The sequence below is a fragment of the Lygodium microphyllum genome, chromosome 3, assembly GCF_053477565.2.
Source record: "Lygodium microphyllum isolate KBCC chromosome 3, Lygodium_microphyllum_v1.1.10, whole genome shotgun sequence".
Lineage (NCBI taxonomy): Eukaryota > Viridiplantae > Streptophyta > Polypodiopsida > Schizaeales > Lygodiaceae > Lygodium > Lygodium microphyllum.
This window is the reverse complement of record NC_141137.1, coordinates 74,603,206-74,627,159: the sequence shown is the minus strand read 5'-3', so window position 1 is coordinate 74,627,159 and position 23,954 is coordinate 74,603,206. Positions and strand designations below refer to the sequence as shown.

The window sequence follows — 23,954 nt, the reverse complement described above, 5'->3', positions numbered from 1 at the left end:
CCAGGATTATCTCTAGGGGAAAAAAAATATTTTGTCACCTTTGTCGATGATGCTACACGGAAGGTATGGGTTTACCCTATTCGTAGCAAGGATGAAGTGCTTGACAAGTTTAAAAAATTCTTGGCATTGGTTGAAAATCAAACTAATAAGACACTCAAGTGTCTTCACTTTGACAATGGTGGAAAATATGTGTCCAAGGCCTTTCAGGCATTTTGTGACAACAAAGGAATCAAGAGGGAGTTCACTGCCCCTCATAATCCACCCCAAAATGGAGTTGCAGAGCGTATGAATCGGACCATACAAGATAAGGTCCGTATGATGCTGTCTCATGCTGCATTACCCCATGTTTTTTGGGCAAAAGTTATCATAGCCGTACACTTGATTAATCGATCACCAAACAGGTCTTTTGGGGGCGGGGGGGGGGGGGGGGGGAAGTTCCCCAAAAGCCTGGTCGGGCAAGCCACCTTCATATGCTCACCCGAAAGTATTTAGCTGCGAGGCTTTTGTGCATATTCATAAAGAAAAACATAGCAAAATTGAGCCAAAGTCCTATAAATGTATTTTCCTAGGATATGGTGATGAGGGTAAAATGGGGTATAGATTATGGGATCCCGAGAAAAGGAAAGTAGTACGCAGCAATGATGCTACCTTCCGGGAAGATCGCATGCATAAACAGCCTGAAAGACTGAGGAGGTCCATAGGGTTGTATTCCGGGAAGAAATACCTTTTGGACAACAAAATGTACCGACTGTACAGCAAGAAATACCTGCTGTAAATGAACTTGTGAATGCAAAAAATAATGCTAGAAATGATCAGCCAGCTATTGCCCATGATAATGAGCCACTACATGTGCCAGAACAGCCAGGACAACAAGCTGTTAATGCTGATTTGCAAGCTGAAATGCCAGGACAGCAAGCTGGAAATGCTCAACAGCCAGCAAACAATGATCATTGGGTTAGGAGATCGTCTAGGGCTACTAGACAACCTGATAGATTCATTCCTAGGCCAACAATGTGGCTGATTATGTCATGTTGCCAAACTGTGGTGAACCGTCTTGCTTCAAGGAAGCGATGCACACACAGGACAGCAAGAAATGGTATAAGGCCATGTTGTCAGAAATTGAATCTCTTGAAAAAAATGGCACTTGGGACTTGGTGCAGTTGCCTAAAGGGCAGAAAACACTTCCATGCAAATGGGTTTACAAGATGAAGGTCGCTTCTGGTTTCTCACCAAAGTACAAAGCAAGATTGGTTGCAAAGGGGTACAAGCAAGAACATGGAATTGATGTTGATGAGATCTTCTCTCCTGTAATCAAGATGACTACATTGAGAACCATTCGGGGCTTGGTTGCAGCTGAAGATATGGAGCTCATATAGATGGATGTAAAGACTGCATTTTTACATGGTGATCTGCATGAAGACATATATATGTAGCAGCCTGAGGGGTTTGTTGAAAAAGGGAAAGAGAAGATGGTATGTAAACTCAAAAGGAGTTTGTATGGGCTGAAACAAGCACCAAGAGAATGGTATCATAAGTTTGATACATTTATGCAGTCTCAAGGTTTCCATAGAAGTCAAGGGGATCACTGCTTGTACACCAATAAGGCAGCAGATGGCAGCCTGATTATCTTGGTTCTGTATGTAGATAACATGTTGATTGCTGACAAGGATACTTGTGCCTTGGACTCACTGAAGCAAAGTCTTCATGGCAGCTTTGACATGAAGGATCTTGGTGATGCAAATCACATTCTTGGCATGTGAATACTCAGAGATAGGTCGAAAGGATTACTCTGTCTATCTCAACAGGAGTATATCTCCAAGGTTTTGCAATGTTTCAATATAGAGGGGGGGAAAACAATTGGGGTTCCATTGCCTCCATATGTGAAACTCAGTGCAAAGGACAGTCCTACATCTAATGATAAGACAGCTAAAATGGCCAAGATACCATATGCTTCAGCTGTTGGTAGTTTGATGTATGCCATGGTTGCTATACGTCCTGAAATTGCCTTTGCAGTGGGAGTGGTTAGCAGATACATGGCAAATCCTAGTAAAAAGCATTGGGAAGCAGTGAAAGGTATTATGAGATACCTCAAAGGCACAAAGGAGTTATGCATCTGCTTTGGAAAATAGAAGGCATCTGTTGTTGGCTTTACGGATGCAGACTATACTGGTCATGCGGATTGCAAAAAGTCCACTTCTAGGTATGTGTTTACCTTCACAAGAGGAGCAATCTCTTGGATCTCTAGGCTACAAAAGTGTGTTGCATTGTCTACTACAGAGGCAAAGTATGTGGCTGCCACTAAGGCATGCAATGAGGCTTTATGGCTTTCACGTCTCGTGGGAGAGCTTGGCATTACAGAGTTACGTGTTCTCCATTGTGACAATCAGAGTGCTATCATGCTAGCACAGAATCCCGTCTTTCATGCAAAGATGAAGCACATACAAGTAAAGTACCACTTCATGAGAGATGTACTTGATAGCAAGAGCATTGAGCTTGTCAAAGTGTATACAGATGATAATCCTACAGACCTTCTCACGAAGGGTCTTCCACTAGAGCAGTTTGCTCATTGCCGACAAATGATGGGAGTCAGATAGATATATGTATTTTTGCTTTGTACATACCTAGACTTAGCTAATTATTTTCTCCTCTTAAGGCACATTGCCTTTAGGTGGGAGGTTGTTGGGAATAAAGGCCCTTGTGCCTTTTAATGTGCTCGGGTGTGAACATACCTTAGCACTTGTACTTTAATATATATATCTATCTAAAAACCTAAAGTGGTACACTCGTCATTGTACCCAAAATCGCATTCACTCTCCTCACTACTCTGCTCTCTCTCCTGCTAGCAAGCACTGAGTGTCTCGATCCTCGTGCTTTCCGTCACTACACTCTCCTCTCCATGTTCAGCACATTTGATCAGTCCAAGCACACCATTCTGTATTGCAGCTCTCTGACACAGTATCAGAGCAAGTTTAGGGCTGATTAAGCACGGACAGACCTTGAAGAGGAGGATTCTACATGACACAATGGCTGCATTTCCAGCATACATACGCAAGCAAGAGTGTTGTGAATCAACACAAGGCTAAAGTGAGCAAAGACGCGTGTGAAAGGAGGCTTATTGGCTATTTATTTGTGCAAGAACAGCTAACCATGAAGAAAGCTGCATTTTGAGCCTTTCAAAGCAGATTTGAGTTTTATCACCTTCAACGGTAAAGTTCTTCCATGAACGGCAAAGAAAGTCTCATCAAGCTGCCTTTTTAGAGTAAGAGGGGAGCTACTGAGCACGTGCAAAATTATTAACCAATTGAATAGGATGTCTTCTAAGGAGGACATGGAATTTTAGGCCACTATGAAAGGTCCCCATATCCTTCAGGCTCTACCCTAGAGGCTAGGATCAAAAGCTCAATGGCAAAAATTACAGCATTTGGCATATGATGATGGAGACTATTTTGGAGTCCTACGATTTGGAGGAGCTAGTGACAAAAGACATTGACTATCCAAATATCAAGGAGTCTTCAACCCTTTCTCAAACCAAGAAATTACAATTGGAGAGGGCCCAACCACACTGGGACAAGCTGAATGCTCGCATTCCCTGACTCCTCTTTGCTCTTGTGTATACCTACCATCACTACTCACACCAAGCATATAACCAATGACAAGATAATTGCATTTTAATCAACTATTTAATAGGGTGACATCTATGAAGAGCTCTTTGGAGGTACAGATGCAAACCTTTGGACTCGAAACAAATCCACAGCAATGAGGGATCACATCAACAAACTCTAGCAACTGCACTGCAGATGCAAATCCAATATGCTAGAAAGACGATCTTCCTAGAAGAAATGGCAGTGTCTCTTCTCTCACATTTGTCCCCCCCGATACGGTGGTTTCTACTCTTATTTCATCACCTCGGGGTGTACTCACACCATTAACTAGGAAAAGCAATTAGCAGATATGTCAATTCATGTGTGAGTCTGTGCATCTTCCACTGGGCTGGACACAATTATATATTTTAGGCATTTATTTGTCATTTTCATGGTGATTGAGGCATTTATTGCTGGTCAATCAGCACTTAATGCTAGCCGACATGATCATATTGATGGCATATTTCTGGCCTATTTATTCAAGCACTCCCTCCTATGTCATTCATTGTATTGCTTTGCATACTTCCATACCAAGGACTAGTGAAGAGAGGGAGCCGGTGCCAAAGCCAATACAACCGATGACTCATGTTGTTCTTGTGCAGTGTTCTTCTTTCCTTTATAGTGTTTCTTTTTTCTCTCCACTCTTGTGTCACGCAGTCTATTACAGCAAATTTCTACACTTCCATTGCTACATCCACTTCTGACATGGTATCACATTTCAGGTTGGGCTTTGCTCCTGTCTAGTGATCAGTCATTTGAGGTATATTGGTGTTGATTTCTTCTGTTGTAGATCTGTGTTTTGAGTTTTCTGATGCTGATTGGACTTTTTGGACTGCTACGACTGTGTTTCCAGCCGGGGCGACCATCTGCTGAGCCAAACCGGCCTATTTCTACCCTTCTCAACCTATGTTTTTGCAGCCTGCCATCTACATTTACTGTTCCTGCCTTGTTTCCGGGCTGAGACAACCTCTCTAACCTGCTGTACAGCTGCATTTACTGCTTACTCTATCTGCATTTTGTTTCAGCTATCTGCGTTTCAAGGTTCGGGACTACAAGACATTAGCCGCTTTATGGAAGGAGAAGACGCATATGGTGAAAACAAGTGACGACTATCTCAATTAGTCTCCTCATCTACACGTCTAGGTTTAGGCTTCTACCATGCAGCCTTAGCAATGGCTGCAAGGGGCCTCCCTTCCAGCAAGCTGGTACAAGTGATACAAAACATCCCTCACAACTCTCAAGTGCCAAAGAGGTAGTGTGAGAGGGTGGTGAGGTGGGGCAGTTGCGCCTCATCTATACAAGTATATGGGTGCATAGGATCTAAAGAGGGGTTTCCCTGATTCATCAATTGAAGTCTGGCAAGTTTTCAAATCCTAAAGCTGAGATTCCCATCCAAATTCATAATGAGTTGTTTGAGCCGGCTTGGCTCCTAGTCTAAGTTCACATGAGGGAACACTTTGGTAGTATAACCAAAGGCAAGGAATATGTGGTCGCTTATGCACTGCGGCATTGGTGATGGCATGGTCACGTGTTATTTCAAAGGCATTGTCGACAAACATCAAGAGCTGCTATGATTCTTCTCTACTTTTAAGAGCTATTATGATTGGCATCGACATCGAGTTCTCTCCAAGGCATCTTGGTAGTGGGTTGCACACCCACTACTAGGTATCCACAGTTCTATCTAATGGACATTGTCAGATATACTATGATGGCTTCTTATCATTGTATATTGTATTCTACCAAATTACCCATGATCTATGAGAAGATGTTAGCAGATATGTTAGTTATGCATGTTCCATTGGGCTGGGTGCAATTAGATATTTTAGGTATTTTATATTTGTCATTTTATATTTGCTACTCGAAGACTTTTCTTTGACCACCTATATGTCTACTATTCAGGCTATTCTAGTTCTTGCAGCCCACCACCACTCACCCATGTATCGAACGGATCTAAAGCCCACTTTCCTAAACAGCAATCTTCAAGAGGAGATCTATGTTAATCAACCTCCAAGTTTCAATGCACCCAATAAGGATGACTATGTGTATCACTTGCAAAAGGCTCTCTATGGCCTAAATCAAGCTCCTAGGGCTTGGCACCAACAGATTGACCGCTTCTTTCTTGAGAATAGCTTTTGGAGATCATCATCTGTACTTTCGGTTGGATGTCCCAAAGTGTGTCCTCTCAAGTATCTTCTGACATGAGCAATGATGTAACATCTAGAGAGGTTCAATCTAAACACGACTCTAAGAACCCACCAAGTGGTGGCAAGAATCAAGGGGTGCATCCACCGACTTAGGGGATAAGTATATGTGGCCCTTGGAGGTCTCCAACTCTGCCCTAGCTATCATGTCCAAAGCCTTTTTATAGGCAGCGAGCATTATTGAGAATGCATGTGAGTGCATTATTTAATCTCTCTCTATGATGGCTCCATTATCTCATGGCACCCATGGAATATCAAGATCTTGATCATCCACGAAATTGCCACACAACATATCCACATAGAACATGTGATATCCAGAATGTAGGCTTCATACCTGCAAACAAATCTTGATTATGTGCTTGCAAGCACACCATATGCAATATTTGTAATTACATACTTTTGTATATGTTTCTCTTAGGATTGATACAATCCTATAAATTGCAGGAAATGAATTTAAGCAGTGTATACATATTCACAGCTGTTTGGGCCAGTTTGCAAGACCTGTTCAAGGGTCCATATGCATGTAAATGTCTTCTCCTTGTTCCAACATTCTATCTCGAGGGATATCTGGAACTAGGTAGCTGACCTGATTTACCACAGATTACAGCAAGCAATAAATACGCAAATCTGAAAATGCATACTTTACCACTTAATCTTGGACAGCCAATACCAGGTTGACCCCAACAACTAGCACCCCTTGCAATAGATGATGTGATTTGCCACGAATTACACCAAACAATGAATACACAAATCGGAAAACGCATACTTTACCACTTAATCTTGGACAGCCAACACCAACTTGGCCCCAACAACTAGTGCCCCTTGTGGTATTTCTTTATCTTGTATAACTAGAAGGGTGAAGTACACTAAGACACGAGCTGACCTTTTTCAATCTTCAATACACTTGCTGTCGAGAATGACCAGCACTTCATAAAAGCAATTTTCCCTTTCATTGTACTACAATCCCGACACAATGGAGCTTTCAATCTCTTGCATGTGGGCCACGATACATTGTGAATGGGCTCCCTCTTGGATCAGCTGCAAATTTATTGCCTCCAGCTCTGCTACACCGAGTACAAGGTCTTCAGTAATTGGGCACAAATCCCAAGGTGGTTGTGGAGACCCTAATTTACAATAATTTCTACTGTGAATTAAGGTTTAAGCAGCAATTTCTTCAATTGCTCCTCACCCCGTGCTGGAAATGGCTGAGAACTGTTGAGGATTTGTTGGTAGATGAGAGAGGAAGCTGGTGAGAGAAAAACTTCTAATTTTTGTAGCGACAAGTGGTCTGAATCTGCTGCCACCACCCTTGGGACCAACTAAAAAGATGTTGCCTACTGCCAAACAGGCTGGAAATGCAGTCGCCCAACCCTTGATGCTTTTGCCAATAGTTATGCACCTCATGGATGCCGTTGCTGGCCCTGGGCTGCCTTGTGCCAACTGAAAATGCCCTAAATCAGCTGGCACCTGACAGTCTACAGCCTCTCTCTTGTCTCTCTCAACCTCCACCAGCAATGTGTTGTAACTAACTTGCACTTCACATGTGCACAACTTATTCATTAAAAATACATGTCCACAAGACAATTTCAACCTCCTCATCATCCTCTAGCATCATAAGATTTGCCATTTAGTCAAGCAATAGTTTAAGAGTTGCCTCATAACGCAGCATATCCCCATTGAAGACAGCTACGCACATTTTACCAATCCTGATGCAACCCAAACTTGTGGTCCAAAGTAGGGAACGGAGAATGAGAGAGGGAGGAAAAGGAAGATACAACTTAAAAGTGAGGAGATACAAGGAGAGAATGGTTGGGGAAGAAGAAGGCAGATCTCTTAGAAAATAGACAAGTGGTCTCAAATCTTTCCATTCAACCTACTCTCTCTTTTTTCTACCCACAAAGAGAAATTACATCCTTCTCCCTGCATTTTGATAAATATATATTGCTTCTACCTTGATAGTGGGTCAAACTTTCTACCACTAATAAAGGCAGCTAGGATATAGAATCAAGCACTTATCAACCTATCTTAAGCCACAGTGAAGATAGGTAGCATATGTAAAAAAAACTTTCTATCACTACTCAAAACAGAGATTACATAGAATCAAGCACTTAGCAAGTATTGTACAGCTGTAGTGAAAACTGGAAGGAAATATTTAAGGACTTGCTTTCTCCAATATGCTTGGGCTTAAGGCACATCTTTGAACTGGTTCTTGGGACAAGATTTAACCTTTGAACTGGTTGTTGGAACAAGATTTATCCGTTAGAACAAAGCAACTAAATGCATTTCTTGACAGGAGGTTTAAAACTTTGTAGCCATGTAGCAGTATTAGATGTGAAAACAAGACAGCTTATATACATTATGCTTCCCCATACTGATGAAATTTACCCTGCCAAACATAGCCTTATGGACTAAATCTTGGGATGTGCCCATCACAACAAGCATTCCAGCAATGATGCCCATAGGAATCAGAGATTCCCACCACATTTTGTTCTAACCTGCAGATTGAAAGAACCAAAACCTCTGACTTCAGAAAAACAGAACAAAATCCCATATATAATTGCACACACAAATAAAGTTGAAAAATGTGTGTTTAAAAACTCTGTCAAAAACAACTGTGCGCATTTTTGTGATTGCAAACCCAAATTAGAAAAAAGAAAGCAACTAGACACTCAAAAGCACGGACTGGAATCACATAAGAAAGCACAATAGAATGCTACATAGTCTAGGCATAAGGGATGTGCATAATCCCCCACTCAAGATTTTCAGCTGTTTCATTTAAGTTTTAATTAGCTTACAATCATAGCATATAAGGCGCTGTAACTAACACAAAGGACACAAACACCAAAAACTTCGAACAAGGAAAATTACTCACCTAATGCTAGATAAATAACATTCTAGTTTATCTTGAATGAAGTATCCATCCAAGAACATGATGAAAAAACAGCAGTAAGTTCATGTTGAGCTATTCCACAACCCCAAGCTGAGCACGTAAGACTTACCAATCACTTGAACAGCTTACGAATTATGAGCTGATAAAGGCCATTATTTTACATGCTCATATGATGTATTCAAAAGATTAGAATACTTGTCATAACATTGTTTTGCAGAACAGAATGTGGCTCCTATATTACTCGAAGAAAACCAAAGCTCTACCAGCCAAATTATTGTGGCCCACATGCGAGAGATCGAAGACCCAAACTGAGCCTAGATTGTTGTACAATCAAGGGGCAAATTGTGCCCAAGCAATGCTGGTCATTTATGATAGCCATTCGTATTGAAGATGGAAGGAAATTAGCCTATATCTCAATGTACTTTAACCTTATTACAATACAAGATAAAGAAATACCACTAGGGGTGCCACTGCACTACCCTTGCCAAGAAGGAAGGCTAGTTTCATAGTTCCATAGCCGGATACATCAACTCCTTTGAGGAGATGGGCCTAAGGCACTCGTGTGCAAATCACAAAAGTTACATTCTTGCTGAAACTGTGATCAGTTGGGTGAAACAGCCTTCCTCCTCAAATAGGGTGGTAATGACCTGATTAATCAACAATTACAGCAAGCATGAAATTCACATAAACTAAAAATGCACACTTTACCACCCTAATCTTGGATAATGGATAGCTTGTTGGCCCCAAAACTAGTGTCCCTTGCAGTATTTATTTTGCTTTTATTGCAAATGGATGGAGTATAACTGAGATTGAGTATAATTGAGATTCTCTTATCTCCTCCACTAATCCAAGTGTCTCTTCTTGTCAAAACTAACCAAAAAGCCTTCAAACCAATTTACCCTTGATTTACTTGGGGATTGGCCTTCACCTTGCACCCCTAGGCCCTCAATTTTAAGTAAACCTTCAAACTAACTTACCCTTGGCTTGCTTGGGAATTGGTCTTTACCCTACTCCTTGAAAGACAAATTTAACCCCAAATTTGATATGGATTGGCTGGCCTCTTAAATTTCCTTAAAATTTTTTATATTCAATTACTGAAATTCAAGTCCTAGGTCCTCAATTCTCAGCACCATCCCAAGGTGGTTGTCAAACCCTAGTTTCTATTGTAAATTAGGGTTTACAGCAAAGAGTTTACAATATCTCCACCTTTGAGGACTAAAATGGCTGGATTTTGCTAAGATAACTTGAGAGATGGCTGTAAATGAGAGTAAATGTTGTACAAACAAAAATTCCAAACTTTCATCATGAGAAAGGCTTTAAAACTGATGTTGCCTTGCTTAAACAACATGGAAGCTGTCACCTACGACTTAAGACCACAAAAAGATTGTTGCTCCCTCCTATATGTTGTCACTGTCAGAGTGCAGCAATGCGGAAGCGTAGGACAAAGACTGAGAGAGAGTGAACACAAAGAGAAGAGAGAGAGAGAGAAAAGGAGATAGTGTAAAGCAGAAAACCTGCGGTGTGGTATGTTGTATAAAAGTGCAGAAATACACAAGGGGACAGAGGAAATATCTGCGTATCTATCCGACTTGATGACCTCGATCTCCGTCAGCCTGAGCACAGTTTGTCTCAGCCAACAGATCTCAAGATCAGAATCTGAAATCACTGAGTAATGTATCAACAATGTGCTGGAGGACTGCTATATAAAGCAGAAATAAAAGGCATAAAAATAAACAGAACCGGCTGCATTAAATACAGCCAACTGCAATAAAATAATGCCAAATACTGTCCGATTGCACTACAGGCTGCCACGTGGCACCTGCGCAGTCTGCTGACGTGGCATTGTACTCTGTCTGTTGTTGCTGACATGGCACTGTACTCTGTTTGCTGTACCAAACCCTAACTGTGCGAAAACCCTAACACAGCCTATCCAGGGGATGACTCTAATGCTAACACCCCCTCTCACATCCTGGACGAGGCATCAGACTGAGGGATTTGGAATGCTGCCGAAGAAGAGCTTGGGGAAGCACCTTCGTAAACAAATCTGCAAGATTATCCTCCGTCTTGCAATACTCCACATCAATGGTCCCATCCAGAAGCTTCTCTCGAATGAAGTGATACTGGATCTCAATGTGCTTCGTTCGAGCATGGAATACAGGATTCCGTACCAAGGCAATGCAACTCTCATTGTCGCACCGCAGTAGAGTAGGACGAGTCTGGGGGCAGCCAAGCTCCTCCAACAACCTCCGAAGCCACACAACCTCACATGTGGTGGAAGACGCAACCCGATACTCCGCCTCAGTAGAAGAAAGGGCTACCATGGGCTGCTTCTTGCTACTCCAAGAGATAACACCTGTACCCAAGATAAAACAGTAGCCTGTAGTAGACCGTTGGTGGTCCACATTGCCAGCCCAACCCAAGTCACTCCAACCTGCAAGAACCAAATCTGAAGCATCTCAGGACGAGTCTGGGGGCAGCCAAGCTCCTCCAACAACCTCCGAAGCCACACAACCTCACATGTGGTGGAAGACGCAGCCCGATACTCCGCCTCAGTAGAAGACAGGGCTACCATGGGCTGCTTCTTGCTACTCCAAGAGATAACACCTGTACCCAAGATAAAATAGTAGCCTGTAGTAGACCGTTGGTGGTCCACATTGCCAGCCCAACCCAAGTCACTCCAACCTGCAAGAACCAAATCTGAAGCATCTGAACCTGCGAGATAACAAATCCCTAAGTCAGAGGTCCCCCTCAAATACCGAAGAATCCTCACAGCAACCTGCCAATGCACCTGTTTGGATTCAGTCATGAACCCTGCCAAAAGACCCACATCAAAACAAAGATCAACACTAGTATTGAGAAGCCAAATCAAGGATCCAATCAACTGACGAAAGCATGAAGCATCCATCACGGGAGAATCTCCGTGTGAAGTGGCCTTCCAATTCGGATCCATAGGAGTAGTAATGAGCCGACAGTCTCCATCTCAAAAGTCACCAAGAGCTCCTAAATGTACCTCTGCTGAGAGATGAAAATCCCCCTCTAAGACTGATAAATCTCGTGACCCAAGAAGAAATGAAGAAGCCCTAAATCCGTCATCTCGAATGCCTGATGTAAAGCTATCTTGATCTCTCGGACCTTCTGTGCATGATCCCCTATCAAAATCAAATCATCAACATATAACACAAACAACACACGACCAACCTCGGAAGTGTGCACATAAAGTTGCGGATCGGCCTTAGAGCACCGATATCCCAACTTCGACTAAAGAAACGAGTCAATCTTCTCGTTCCATGCACGCGAAGCTTGCTTGAGGCCATACAAGGCCTTCTTCAACCTGTAAACTTTCTCATCCGAGGACCCAAAGCCAAGAGGCTGCTCAATATAGATCTCCTCCTGCAAGTCAATATTCAGAAAGGCCAACTTCACATCCAACTAATAGACAGGCCAGCCAAGGCAAGAACAGCTCAAATAGTCGCCATACGAGCAATGGGGGCAAAAGTATCATGGAAATCAATGCATGGGCACTAAGTAAAACCTTAAGCAACAAGGCAAGCCTTGTGCTTGTCGAAAGAACCATCGCTAAGGTACTTAGTCTTGAAGACCCACTTGACACCAATCACCTTTTTCTAAGAGGGACGAGGCACAAGAGACCAAGTGCCATTCCTCTCAATAGCCTCCAACTCGGCTTCCGTGGCCTTCCGCCAATGATCAAACTGCAAAGCCGCCTTCACTCAAGTGAAGACGATCCTGCATAACACGGGTCAACAAACAATAGTTGGAGCAAACAAGCTCCGAAGAATGTGCATGGGTCCTCCGTGACCTCCACGGTCCATCCTACGGTTCCCACTCCTCAAGGACCCCCTTGATCCCTGAATCTCGAAGTGTGTCACGGGCCCAAAGAGGAGAAGGACGAACCTCTCCTCGTCGCTCTCCATTTACTGAAGACTCAGGAACATCCATCAGCAGAAACTCCTCCGGGGTGGCCGGTGGAAGAGAAGACTCCGAATCAGAAGAAGAATCTCCATCAAGAGGCTCTGGCTCCAAAGGAACTGTCTCATGAGCCCAACTCTCCCCTGGATCTCCAAGGACGGGGTCCTCCTCGACCCCCTCTGTGGCCGAAACTTCCACGAACTGCACATCTCGGCTCGTGTAGACATCCCGCTTGACGGGATCAAACAAACGATAACCTTGGGACTGGGAGCAATAGCCAACAAAAACCTGTCGTCGGGAAGCCGCCTCGAACTTATCACGCTGCGTCTTCGAAATGTGCACATAAGCGTCACACCCAAAGATCCTGAATAAGAGACATCATGCTTAGTCCCGAAGTAAGCCTCAAAAGGTGTCATCCTGTCAACGGCCGAAGTGGGAGATCGATTGAGGATGTGAACTGCGGTAGCCACTGCCTCGGCCCACAGAAACTAAGGTGTCTGTTGGTGCTCCATCATGGTGCGTACCATCTCGATCACACTTCGGTTCTTCCGCTCCAAAATGCTTTTCTCTTGGGGAGTGTTGGTGTTAGCAAACTCCTGGTGAATGCCCCTATCTACACAAAAACGAGCAAACTCATTAGACATAAATTCACCTCCCTTGTCTGAACGCAAGGTCTTCAGTCGTCGCCGGCCAGAACGGTTCTCTTCAAAGATAAGCCAATCATTGAAGTGAGAGAAAGCCTCCAACTTCAAAGTCAGGAAATAGGCCCAAGTCAACCTACTGTAGTCATCTATGATCAACATGAAGTACAAGCTCCCCTTCAGGGTCTCGGTCCTCATCGGGCCACAAAGATCCATAGATGCAAGCTCCATGGGTGAAGTAGACCACCTAGAAGCTTTGTTGGGAATCACATCCCGATCCAGTTTCCCACGAATGCAGGAGACACATGGCTGATGGCTCACCACTATGTCCAGCAATCCTCGGACAAACGACCCTCGCGATGCCTTCCAAAGGTACTCATAGTTCAGGAGGCTAAACCAGGCATGCCATAACTCAGACTGTGTCTGAGTAGTAAGAAGAAGAGAAGTAAGAGCTAAAGAAGACTTCAATTTGTAGACTCCATTCTCCTCATATCCTGCAAAGAGAACCTTCCTCGATCCACGATCAAGGACTCGAACAGTATCACTGTCAAACTCCACCAAGAGGCCAAGAGCACAAATCTTATGGACTGAAAGTAAATGATACCCCAAACCTGGCACATGCAACACCTCTGAAGTGTAGGTACCACCACGTCCATCTGGAATAAGCTACATCTCACCCCGCGCAGCAATAGACACAGAAGAGCTGTCTCCAATGAGAATCTGCCCACACGAAGGTTGCAAATGGGCAACACCAACAGGAGAAGGAGTCATGTGCCGGGAGGCACCACTATCCACGATCCACTCACGAGCCTGAGGAGCTATCATCGCAGCATCAAAAGTCTTTGATGTAGAGTCCTCAATGACTGCTAAGTGTAGAAAAGCAACTGATGAGGATGCAACCACTGCACCAGAATCCTTCATGTCCTTCTTCTTGGTATCCTTCTTGTCTTTGTCGGGGCAATCCTTCTTCCACTGACCGGTCTTTCCACAAATATGGCAAGTCGATTCCTTCTCCTTGTCCTTCTTGGATTTGTTGTCCTCCTTCTCCTTTTGGTTCTTCCCCTTCTTCTAAGAGACTTGACCAACCAATGCCTCCAATTTGGAAACATTCTGTCCCTTCAATTGTTCCTCCTGGTCCAAGACCATCGGAACCAACTGTTCCCACCGAAGAGTCGACTCCCGCCCTGATGCAATAAGAGCGGAATAAAAAGTACTGAATCGTGGCGGCAACTGGGATAGTAAAGTGATCGCATATCTTCGGAGGAAATAGGCTTTCCCGCATTTTGAACCTGCATCTGAAGCTGCCAAAGCTTGTTGATGTGTTCCCGAAGCAAAGAAGACTTATTCGAGGACAAAGTCCGCATCTGCATCTCCAACGAAACCCTCTTCATCAGGATCATCCGGTTCTACATCTGATCGAGCTCCAACCATATCTCTCGAGCCACCGTCAAGTGCTCGATGTGAGCTATCACGGCTATAGTACGAGACAGAAACAGAAAAGATCAAATCCTGGCATTCAGTTTGTCCCAATGAGACTGGGCCTTGGTCAACTCCGCACGAGCATTGGAAGAGAGTTTGGACTCATCCCTCGCCGAGGGCCTGTTAATCTCCTCCATCACCATTTCCGCCAAATCGTAAGACTCCAAAATGGCCAACATCATCACCTGCCAAATGCAGTAATTGTCACCATCAAGCTTTTGATCCGATGGAAGAGATGGTAGGACAAGCACCTTCCCGTCCATGATCGCCTAGAACTCCAAATTAGTCTCTGTAGACATGTTAACCTGCAATACCTGCACAAACGCAAAATCAGCCCCCTCTAACTGTGAAAACGCAGCCTTCTAGAGCTGGTTCCTCCGCTGCCCAAACCTTCTTCACCCGCCGGAGGCGATGAAAAGGTAAAATCTGCAATGGAAGGCCTCAAACGCAGCCTTTCTCCCCTTCGAACAACAATAACCTGCAGCAAATTCACCGATTAAGACTCCTTTCCCACACGCCCACGCTCGCTTCAGCCTTGATCCGATGTGCAGCCCTCCCGCTCTCCCTCGAATCCTGGAAACGTAGCCTTGTGTCGCACTGAAATCTCCTCTTCAGATAGGTTCAGCCCTCAATCAGCCCATCTTCACCGCTCTGATACCATGTCAAAGTGCAGCAATGCGAAAGCGTAGAACAAAGACTGAGAGAGAGAATGAACACAAAGAGAAGAGAGAGAGAAAAGGAGACAATGTAACGCAGAAAATCTGCAGTGTAGTATGTTGTATAAAAGTGCAGAAATACACAAGGGGGCAGAGGAAATATCTATGTATGTATCCGACTTGATAACCTCGATCTCCGTCAGCCCGAGCACAGTCTGTCTCAGCCAACAAATCTCAAGATCAGAATCTGAAATCACTGAATAATGTGTCAACAATGTGCTGGAAGACTACTATATAAAGCAGAAATAAAAGGCATAAAATAAATAGGTCGGCAACGGACTGCAATAAAATAATGCCAAATACTGTCCGACTACACTGCAGGCTGCCACGTGGCACCTGTGCAGTCTGCTGGCGTGGCTGGCTGCTGACGTGGCATTGTACTCTGTCTGCTGCTGACGTGGCTCTGTAATCTGTCTACTGTACCAAACCCTAACTATGCAGAAACCCTAACACAGCCTGTCTAGGGGATGACTCTAATGCTAACAGTCACTTGCAACAAAAAGACCTTGGACTCCTATCATCTACACATGGAGAGCTCCAAAGTTAGGTCACCGTCTATAGCATTGGTCCCTAGTGGGTGCAAATCACATTGGCACCATCTCCTTGCTCTCTAACAACCTCCTCTATCACAATGACTAGGATAGACTTCTGCGAGCCCCCAAAAACTTTTTTTCCACTTGTGTGGCGAGTTTTGCCAAGTGGTAACCTTCTAATTCCATTTTTTAGTATTATTCAGCTTGTTATATTATTTTTCAAAATATTAATTATGAAAATTAATTTAATAATTTTTCTAGTGCCTAGATAAATAATTCCACCAACCAATGATTAATTTGGCTAGGTGAATCTGTCTTTGAGGTATCCTTGGGCAAATATTGACCCCTAGACTGGCATTGATTAATTAATCAATACCTAGTCTCTAATATCACCACCCCCTAACATTAGAGGCCAATAAATTGGTCTAGGTCAAAATCTCACACTAAGTACCATCTGGTATCTACCAGACAACTTATTACAACTTTTGCCTTTGGCACCAGCTGATATTTCGAGGTCCTGGATCCCACACTGTAAAATAATTAATTTGCACCTCACATGTGGAAGTCACATTAGTACATTTAATTAGCTTTTAATCAAATGCTAGGGAAAGCAATAAAATCCCACATCCTCGTGATTATTGGATGCATTATAGCAAGCATGTCTTCATATAGTGAGATGGAATCAAGCAATGATGAAGCCTCTCAATTTGAAAATGCACATAATGAAGGGGAAATGCAAGGTCTCATCTTGGACAAAACACACAGCTTGGGCAACAAGCTGAAAATGTGAATGTGGAGCAAGAAGTAGATCCCTCTAGGCCACAAGATGTTAATGACCAACAAGGAGATAAACATTATATGATGATCAATTTAAGGCTTCATTGAGCTGACATCTTTCCCCAATTGGCCAAGGATCCAAAATTCACAAAGTTTTTTAACTCTCCAACGAAGAACAAGGACAAGGAGAAGATGTCCTCCTCTAAAGCTGTGGGACAGCAAGAAGCTTCCAAAGAACAGCTATCGCAACCTCAAGATGCACCAAAAGTTGGTGATGAGCAAAAGCAACTAGTATCAATGGAGCAAGACACACAAATGCAAGGCCATCCTGGTAGTGCCAGTCCGATGGACTTTGGATACCAAGGCATGCATGCAAATATGAGGCACCTATGGTGGTACAATATTCCATGCTATGGCTGGTCAAGCTTCACATATGGGGATGTATGGTACACATCCTTATGTATACAGCAGCCAATACATGGAATGCAAGGCCCAATGTATCCAAGTATGGCTAGTGGTATGCAAAACCCCATGTATGGTAGCATTGGCATGATGCCTGGGGCATAGAGTGATATGTATAGTAATGTATCTAGACCCCTTGGTATGTATGGGGCTAGACAAATGAATGCTAATCATGGAAATGCTTCATATGGTGCTGGTTATAATGCAAATACAGCAAATGCATCCTTTTTGCAGCCGCTAGTTTTTGATAGCTTGACTCTAAAAGGGCCAGCAAAGAACTATGATGAGGGTGGTAAAGAGTTGATGTTTGAGGCCTTTGGTAGCATACAATAAAAATTGAAAGCATTGACTTTCATTCAACAGTTTGATACAACTTACTCAAAAGGCAACTTCATGAAATCTTCTAAGATTCGAAAGCCAACCATCTTTTTTAAGGAAAATGCATTGTAATGGTGGTCTACACTTCTAATGCAAGGTAAAATACCATCAACATGGGTACAATTTAAGCAAGTGTTTGCTTCTAACTAGTTGACAAGCACCTTTAAAGTGGATGTTATGACTACTTGAATAAGCTTGATACACCACATTGCAAATATTCTAAAGTAATATAATAAGAAGTCTTGGGATGCATCTCATCGTACCATTCCCCTTCAAGAGCAAATTGAGAAGTATTGTTATGGACTACCTAAAGGAATCATGAATTTTTACATAAAGAGCATCATGACTAGCATGTCACAACTCATAATAGAGATGAGGAGTACAGTTGATGCTTTGTTGTGTGGAAAGGGTTCCAATTGATGATAAGAAGCCATCCAAAAAGTTTTCCAAGGCTGAGAAAAGGGAAGATCTCAAAATGGGGCCGAGAAGAGGCAAAAATAACAAGGGAAGACTTGAAAATCGATTAGATTGCGTAGAGAATTAATGGCTACAAATGAATGTTTTGTATGTGAATAGGAGGGGCACATGGCAAAGGACTATCCCAATAGACAGAAACTACAAAAGCTGAAAATAAAGGAAGTACCAAGGAGAAAAAGCCCAGGCCCAATGTAATCGATGATCAGCCCAATGATGATGCTACTGAGCTTTGTAGAGCATGCGGGAAGATCAAGGATCAGCATGCATTAATATTGTTTGATAATGGAGCAAGAGCCAATTTTATCTCCACAAACATGGCAGCCCATCTAGGCATCAGAGAGGATGAGATGGGACCCATAGGAGAAATTGGTATGGCATATAAGAGTCATGCAAAACCTATCACACCTTTGATTGGGAAGCTTCACTTGCATTTACAAAGTTATGTGGACAATGAAGAGTTCTTCATTGCACCACTTGAGGATTGTGATGTATTGCTTGGTATGCCTTGGCACCATCGGGTACATGCAATGATTTACTACCATGACAAAGTCATTAAATATTCAGCATAAGAGCAAGGCCCATACCTTGGATGTAAAACTGTAAGGGGAAATCTATCCCTATTGTATCAACTTTGCCATTTCAAAAGTAATGAAAATCCATCTTTTAACGTACTTGGTTTTCACTAAGGATAAAGATGACAATGAAAATGTTGGGAATGTGTCTAAACTAGATAAGGATCACATTTCATTTCTCAAAATGTATGCTGATTGCTTTTCTCAATCACTCTTAGGCCAACTACAGTCTGAAGGCCAAAATATCATGGTATAGATTTGATAACCGGAAGTAGGCCTTACTAAGCTACCATACAAGGTGAGTACGGCCCAACAAGAGGAGAGTAAGCCAAGTTAATGAGCTATTCGAAACTAGATAAGGATCACATTTCATTTCTCAAAATGTATGCTGATTGCTTTTCTCAATCACTCTTAGGGCAACTACAGTCTGAAGGCCAAAAGATCATGGTATAGATTTGATAACTGGAAGTAGGCCTTACTAAGCTACCATACAAGGTGAGTATGGCCCAACAAGAGGAGATTGTAAGCCAAGTTAATGAGCTATTCGAAAAGGGGCTGATTTAATCCAACTCATCTCCTTATTGTTTTTAGTGCTTTGGTCCAAAAGAAAGATGACTCATGGCATATGTGCATTGAATACCGTGCTTTGAACAAGATCACGATCAAGAATCAGTTTTTGATTTCTAAAATCAATGATGTCATGGATCAATTATAAGGGTCATCCATTTTCAACCGTATTGATTTGAAAAGTGGGTATCATAATATTTGTACAAGGCCAACAGATCTACAAAAGACAACATTCAAGACATCTTTTGGGCTTTACAAGTTTCTTGTCATGCCCTTGGGGCTTACAAATGCTCCTGCCACATTCAATCAGATGATAGACAGAATCTTTAGACAGCATAGAGCATTTGTGGGTACATTCTTTGATGACACAATAAAGCACTCAAAGAATAAGAAAGAGTATAGAAAATACTTGGACATAGTGTTTAATGAGGTGTGTAAGCATTAGCGAGTGATCAATGACAAGAAGAGAGTTTTTTTTACATGAAATCCACTTTCTAGGGCATATTGTAAGGGCTAATGCGGTACAAAGATCTATCATGAAGAGTGTTATTTTAATGCTTAGCTTTGGTATTATTAAGTTGTACACATGAGGCGCATATGTGAAGTGCAAGTCAGTTAGGTCATAGTAATGGTTTAAGTAACCCATTTGAATAGTGGGTGATATTAGCAAAAGTTATACAAAGGAATGCCAAGCGAGTACTCATGGGTACTTAGTGTCAGTTTGGGGTCTAGGCCATTAAATGTCTAGTGACATTGTGTGACCATGCATTAATTAATAAATTAATGCTAGTCTAAGACCAATTAATGTTGGGACCATTAAATGTCCCATGTGGATTAGCACATTAATTGTGAATGGGCATTAGTATGTTCTTGGACAGGATCAATTGGATAATTCATTAATTTTTAGAATTCAATTTTTAAAAATTAATTAATTAAAATTGAACATTACGATTAGAAGGTTGCCACTTGTTAAAATTGCCCATGCAAGCTAAGAGAAGGTTATTTGGGGGCTAGTTGAGGGTCATTTCAATATTCAAAGACCAAGGGAGAGAGGAGCTATCCATTGGATGAACTCTAAGAGAAGCAACAGCTCATTGCACAACACAATAGGACATGGGCAATAGGTTGCCTTCTTCACCTTGATGAGAGGCAATGATAGAAGACAAGGGCTCACCAATTGCACTATAGTTTTACCCCTTTTTGAAGTCATTGGAACCATCAGAGTTGTCATCAAAGATACCATTCAAAAGATACTCCTTCCAACTGATTTTATCTCATCCTCTGATATTCTCTCAATAATTCTTAGCATATTATAGCCATTGGTGAAGAGCGATTGAAGAAATTGTTGCTAAAACCCTAATTTGTAACAACCATTAGTATTTCCACAACCACCTTTGGATCTATGCCCAAATACTAAAGACCTAGGTACTCGATGCAGCACCTGAAGCCAGTAATATTGCAGCTAATCCGAGGGGTAGCCGATTCCCAAATTATTATGGCTCACATACCAGAGATCAAAGACCCAAACTGAGCCCAGATTGTTGTACAATCGAGGGGCAAATTGTGCCGAAGCACTAATGGTCGCTTATGATATAGACATTCTGTTGAACAAGAAGGGATCTACTTCTGAGGCTTCATGAACTTCTTCCTCATCTCTGCCCTCTATGAGAAAGATAGACTCATCTAGCTCACTTTCATAGTCTTTCTTTGCATTATCATTTTTGTCCTCTTCAAATTCTATTTCTACCTCTATGAGGGCTCTCTAAGAGAAGAACAAACTCTCTGTTATATCCTCTCCTTCTGCTTCTATGTCTATCTCTGTCTCTGGCTCAGTCTCTACTCCTGTCTCTGTCTCTATTACTACCATGTAACAAGGAGAACAGTACATCCATGCTTCTATCTTGCTGTCAAAGGTAATTTCAGAAGTCAATTCGAGTTCAAGCAGGAGGAATCTTGTTGAAAGTATTTGAAGTAAACATTTGTCAAAACTTACCATCAATTGTTTGGTTTAATTGAGTGATACACTCATTCATGCATTCAATCCTATGAGAAAGTTGTTGGAACTCATTTGAATCATGTGATATATTTGCTTTAGACATATGTACCACATCAATAGGGTCCCTTGGTCATTGTGATTCTTCATGTATGCTGCTATCATTCCTCTCATTTTTGTCCATGATGTGTTGCTCTAATAGATGAATTTATCTCTACTTGATACTAAACTAAGTCTTCAAATTGTCCAAGATTAAGTAGTAAAGTGTGTGTTCCCAGATTTGTGTATTCAATGCTTGCTGTAATTTGGGTCAAATCACGCATTATTACCACCCTTGCCCAGAAGAAAGGCTAGTTTCATTATCTTACCTCTCTACTCACATTTTTGAGATTTTTGTCCGAGTTATTGTGTTTTAGTTATGTTCATACATTCTATGGTTTGTCAATGAAAAGTTCAAACCCTAGCATATCTTCATTAGCATATTGTACATCTCATGTGCGAGTCTATGCATTTCATGTGGGCATTTATTATTTATTGCCAGAGATGGTATTCCTGCGCCTATTCATAGGCAGGCTCCCTCCTTCACATTTAGTCACTTTTATTGCATCCTAGTGGAAAGAGGGAGATTGTTCCCCCATTGCCAGTAACTAAAAGCCTGAGCTTGTACTATCTTGTGCCTAAGCATTCTAATCTTGAGTTCCTTTTATTGTCCTTTGTAGTGTTTCTCTTTGTGTTTTTGTGCGATCTAATACAGTAGTTTCTCATGCTTCCATCGCTGCCCCCACTTCTGACATGGTATTATACATCTGTTTTCGTGTTCCTGATGTTGTTTTTCTACTGCTGCAGGCCTGAGTTTTCCTGCTGAGCTGCTGTGCACTGCTTTCCAGCCTGGGTAACATCATCTGCTGCTGATTCAAGCTGTTCTCTGCCCTGCCAGCCTGTGTTTTGATCAGCTGACCCTGTGTTTAAGGTTTCTGCTATTCTTATCAGGCTGGGTGACCACAACCAGGTGCTGCATGACCTGTTTCAGGCATGTCTTACTCTGTGTTTTTTATCCGGAAATCTGTGATTTCAGGTTTTCACCTCTTACAAGGCACGGCGACAGTGTCTTGACTCTACAGGCTGCATGACTACTTTGGGCTGCAAACTCTGCATTTACTTTCTACTGGCTGCACCCTGGTTTAATCTCTCTTCTACTCGATCTCTTTCGATTTTGCAGCTATTGCATTGTTTGTGTTTGCTTACACTGCTTGTGTTGAGCTAAAAATGCATTAGCTTCACTTAAACACCCCCAAAACATGCTTAATTAAGGAAAAACCCTTGTTTATTTAAAAAGAAATGTGTTCCTAGAGAGTGTTTGTATCCCATAAGCACAAACCCACTTGGGAGGGCCCAAACTTTCTATAAATAAGTATGTTGCTCTCCATTCAACCCTAATCTCATTTTTGCAGGTTTCAGGTGTTTTCAACTTGCTGCCCACACCCCATTCGTGGAGGACACCGTAGTCCAAGCTGTCCATTGCAGTCTTCATTCATTTGGTGCCTGTTTCCAGACCTCCCTCACCACTTTGCTGCTATTTCCAGCCAAGCAACTACTGCTGTCCATCATCCAACTGTCGTACAGCTTGCCACATCAGCATATTGCTGCGTTTGCAAGCCCCAGTTGCCGCCCTGCAGATTTTCTCTCTCCTCCAACTGTCGCCATCATCTCCTCAGCCTATCGCTGCTTGAAGAGTTACCCTAACCTTAATTGTGTTCTATCAATCGGTGCTTTGTCGTACGGTGTTATTTATGTTTCTATGTTAGGGTATTTCTTCACATGGTATCAGAGCCGAGTTCTCATTGCCAGTTCTTTGTAACCATCTCCATTGCCAATTCTCTATAACCATCCACAAGTGGAAACTGGCATAGAGTACACTCCATTGCCTTCATACTTATTCTCTCCGATGCTAGATATGTCTACCATTTCAGATTCTGTTAATGATGATTCCCCTTCTCCTATTGGTATGGATGATTTTCATGATAAAAGACGTATGCAAAACAATTTTTGGTTTCAAGAGTAATGGGGAAGACAGATATTTCTTTATGAACTCAAGATTAGGTAAGCACTTGAAACAAGAAACTGTGAGTACTCCTTCCCCTTCTTTTCCTTCAAACAATTTTGTTTTCAAATGTCAAAATGAAGTAGGTGCATCTTCATCATCATTATTTCAATTTAATGCATTTAATGGATGAAAGGAATCCACATTAATTCCCACATCTATACCTATCACAAATCCATTTAATCTCCCTCCCATCCCACCCTTTTATTCCGTTGTCTCATCCTTTCAACCTTCATTAAGTGCACCGCATGTTGCATCTCATGTAGAATCACGTGCGTCTTCATTCACTACACCGGGGGGTTCTTCAAACTTAGACACAGCCATTAGAGTCTCATCTCTTTCACATCCAGGTGGTGTTTCACATTTTCTTCACACGCTTTCGGAATCATTGCAGCCTAGGTATTCCCCCCAATCTCTCCCAAGTATGGATTAGTTGGTGCCACAATTTGCCTCCATGGCATTACCTAGTGGACCCTCTAGTCATTATGCTACGTCCAAGCCGCCATTTGGACAAGGCGTACATGTCCCAGTGCCTCCACCTCCATCAGCACCTTATGGAAACATTCATGTTCCAATACCTCCGCATCAATCGGCACTCA

General features: G+C 42.4%; 1 protein-coding gene across 2 annotated transcripts in view; it reads right to left on the bottom strand.

Annotated features, from left to right (window-relative positions):
- LOC148038511 (NADH dehydrogenase ubiquinone 1 alpha subcomplex subunit) overlaps window positions 1-23,954 on the bottom strand; it is a 55,496-nt gene that overhangs the window by 12,619 nt on the left and 18,923 nt on the right. Inside the window, exon 2 of one of the 2 annotated variants that reach the window (XM_087672875.1) lies at window positions 8,198-8,337. In XM_087672875.1, coding sequence (XP_087529001.1) covers window positions 8,198-8,326 — 129 coding nt within the window. In that variant the 5' untranslated portion in view covers window positions 8,327-8,337. The remainder of the gene's footprint in view (window positions 1-8,197; window positions 8,338-23,954) is intronic. The other variant, XM_087672881.1, reaches the window with a different exon arrangement.